The 3,033-nt window shown below is 33.1% G+C and overlaps 1 protein-coding gene and 1 long non-coding RNA gene across 2 annotated transcripts in view; one reads left to right on the top strand and one right to left on the bottom strand.

Moving 5' to 3' along the window:
• The window catches only part of LOC106679499 (uncharacterized), a 5,517-nt gene extending 3,664 nt beyond the window's left edge, over positions 1-1,853 (top strand). The window contains exons 2-3 of the long non-coding RNA XR_001342972.2: positions 1,559-1,661; positions 1,740-1,853. This is a non-coding gene — a long non-coding RNA (uncharacterized lncRNA). The remainder of the gene's footprint in view (positions 1-1,558; positions 1,662-1,739) is intronic.
• LOC106679498 (poly [ADP-ribose] polymerase tankyrase) overlaps positions 1-2,569 on the bottom strand; it is a 7,694-nt gene extending 5,125 nt beyond the window's left edge. The window contains exon 1 of the mRNA XM_014418694.1: positions 2,464-2,569. Coding sequence (XP_014274180.1) covers positions 2,464-2,511 — 48 coding nt within the window. The 5' untranslated portion in view covers positions 2,512-2,569. The remainder of the gene's footprint in view (positions 1-2,463) is intronic.
• Positions 2,570-3,033: the final 464 nt, after the last annotated feature.

Below are 3,033 nucleotides of genomic sequence, written 5' to 3'. Positions count from 1 at the left end.
TGGAGAGGCGTGTCACCGTTGCCGTCGACTGAAAGGGGGTTGGCCCCAAAGTCAATGAGTAATTGGACAACGTCCGGGTGACATTTTCTGGCAGCAACATGAAGAGGAGAGAACCCGATCCTTTCCTCATACTCGTTGTTCGGGCGCGAAGTGGCAATTGTCTCTTCTAGCTCTTGTTCTGTTGGACTCAATCCCTCCTGAAAAAGATTGAGCCATTAATTAGCCTGGTTTCTGGAAAAACTGTAGTTACAGCAAAGGATAGATACAACTAACGTTCATGTTCGAATGTGTCAATCCTTTCTTGTACAATCTTTATTCCCTTAGTTTTCGATAATACTAATCCGAGTCAGACACTGATTGGAGCCTGGTAGTCGAGAAGAAATTTTTCAAAGTGAGATTTTTTATAAGATGTTTATTTTAAAATAAATAAAGCACAATAGACATTATGCAAAATTTATTCTGAGAGCACAAGGATCGAAGTCAATACTCCTCAATTGATTACAATGCCTCAAAACATGATAACTACAATGAAAAAGGAAATTAATCCACTCATCACAAAATAATTATTTATTCTTTTATATTTATTATTAACATCCTGGAGCGTTTAACGCCGACATCTTTAGCTATTCTCTCTCAAAGCCTATTTTATTAGCAAAATAACCTAAAAATCTGCCCATGCCCCTGAATGCCATGAGTGCTTTTCCACGAGTTTCATCAGTGTATGGTAGAAATTCTAATACCCACGTCGATATAAATGTATATAGTCATTTTTTGTATTAATATATTTTATTTATTGTAGAAAACGGTAGTCAATGATTTTATATTTCATATCAAAATCGTGGGAATGTTTAGAACAAATATCCTGACATATAACTAATATTGATTTGGAGACCAATATTGCTTAACGATGGTTGGTGGTCAAAGTTTTTCATTTTGTGGGACCGCAACTCAATGAAAAAGTCAACACCCCAGGCCGGATTCGAACCAGCACCGCCAATAGACATCAAATTGGTAAGACTGCCTAACCTCTGAGCTACGGGCGGCCCTAAGAATTGAATTAAGAGTACTTCGTGCGCTATCTCAAAACCGGACAATTTTTGGGCATTAATACACAGGACTCAATTTACTTTCCACAGGAGCATAACTAATTATTGATTTGCGTATCGAAACCTATAAATCCCAATCTGAGTCGTCTCGATCCGCCGACTAACTTCTACCAGAGTTCTGAAACCTCTCACATTTTTTAATGACTTTCATTTAAGTTACTGGAGCTTTAGTAGTTAATTTAAGAATTGAAATTGAGATTCGTCAATTCTCCATGAAATCCTCTATTATTGATACCTCATTCGTCAAAATTCTTTGCTCCTGAGAGCCGGAAAAAAGTACTGTAATGTACGATAGATTTTTGATGTTTTTCCCCTTAACATCAGGTAACAAACTGACTGGCCAACACCTTTATTTATGAAAGTAATATGTTTACAATTATGATAATACTGACGTCGTCTAATCATTAAAACATTAAATTACTTACAATTCAATACAAATCAACATAATACAGTTTCTGACAAGTAGAGTGGTCCTCTCTGGCTGGAAGCTATCAAGATGTTATTTCTGGTGGGAAGCGATGAAGACGTTAGTTCTGGCGGGCATCGAATAAAGTCGTAAGCTCTAAGAATTGAATTAATATCGAATAAAAATATATCGTCTATTTTTTAAATATATTTTACTTTTTTTTTCAGAGATATCACGAATAATTCATATTAAAAAGCTATGCCGGCAGAAGCATTAGGTAAGTTCTTTTAATAAGGGGTACCTGCGCACATCCCACTTATGAGCTAGATTCCACTTTTAAATCTTCACTGAACATAAGTCTCTATAACCTTTCTAGAAACAAAATTTATAATTTGCGCTTAATATTGCAATAAGGTAGAAAATGCTATGTTAAAAACTCGATACCTCAGATTCTTCATAATCAGGTTTTTCGATCAAATTCAGAGAATTATGCTAGTAAACTATGCGAAAATGACTATATGACAAAAGCCAGCCATTGAAACTCACGGTATTTGGTAATAGATGTGTAATAGGGTGGAACAAAAATAAATGCTAAAAAAAAAAAAATGACTAATAAAATTTATAATACCATCAATGAAAGTGCGAAGCCATGCAAAATCAAATCCCAACTTTATAAGAGACAGAAAGATAAAAAAAAAAAAAAGAAAGAAAACTATTAAGTCTCTACTAAATTCAAACCAAGACTTGAAAATAATATTTTAGAAGGGGGTATAATGAATATCCCATAAGTATATTTTTTTCAAAAGTGCAATTGAACGTTTTTAAATATTATTAAGTATCCAAAATGTTCTCTTTAAGCACAAATAAATTATGATATTATTAGTGGTATAACTTTAATAATTTCGAGACCTATTGAATTTAGTAAGTAATTGTCTTTAATAAAATACTTACAACACAGAACGTAGCAGCAATTAGAACCAATATACCAAAACATAACATCTGTAGCTATACACAAAAACACAATTTATAAACTAGCCATGATTCGATGATAGCAATGTTATATCTCATTGATAAATATGCCATCATTATTATCGGCAGCAAAATGATAATCATTAAACACAGATTTTATATCTGACCTTTTAACTGTAAATATATTTTTATGAAATTAATACACAGTAACTAAGATTTAGATAGCAATAATAAGAAAAAAACAAAATTGAAATTGAGATTCGTCAATGCTCCATGAAATCCTATATTATTGATACCTCATTCGTCAAAATCTTTGTTCCTGATAGCCGGAAAAAAGTACTGTAATGTACGATAGATTTTTGATGTTTTTCTCCTAACATCAGGTAACAAACTGACTGGCCAACACCTTTATTTATGAAAATAATATATTTACAATTATTGATTGTAGAAGATGGTCGGGAGGTGCGGTCAGCAAAGGAACAACATAAATAAACAAAAAATATTTATGCCGACGTTTCGACCTGATTTTCAGGTCTCCATCAGAGCTATAAA

Source organism: Halyomorpha halys, unplaced genomic scaffold (genome assembly GCF_000696795.3).
Source record: "Halyomorpha halys isolate HHAL.00 unplaced genomic scaffold, Hhal_1.1 Scaffold207.1, whole genome shotgun sequence".
Taxonomy (NCBI): domain Eukaryota; kingdom Metazoa; phylum Arthropoda; class Insecta; order Hemiptera; family Pentatomidae; genus Halyomorpha; species Halyomorpha halys.
The sequence above is the reverse complement of the archived record's forward strand: the minus strand, read 5'-3'. Positions and strand labels throughout refer to the sequence as shown.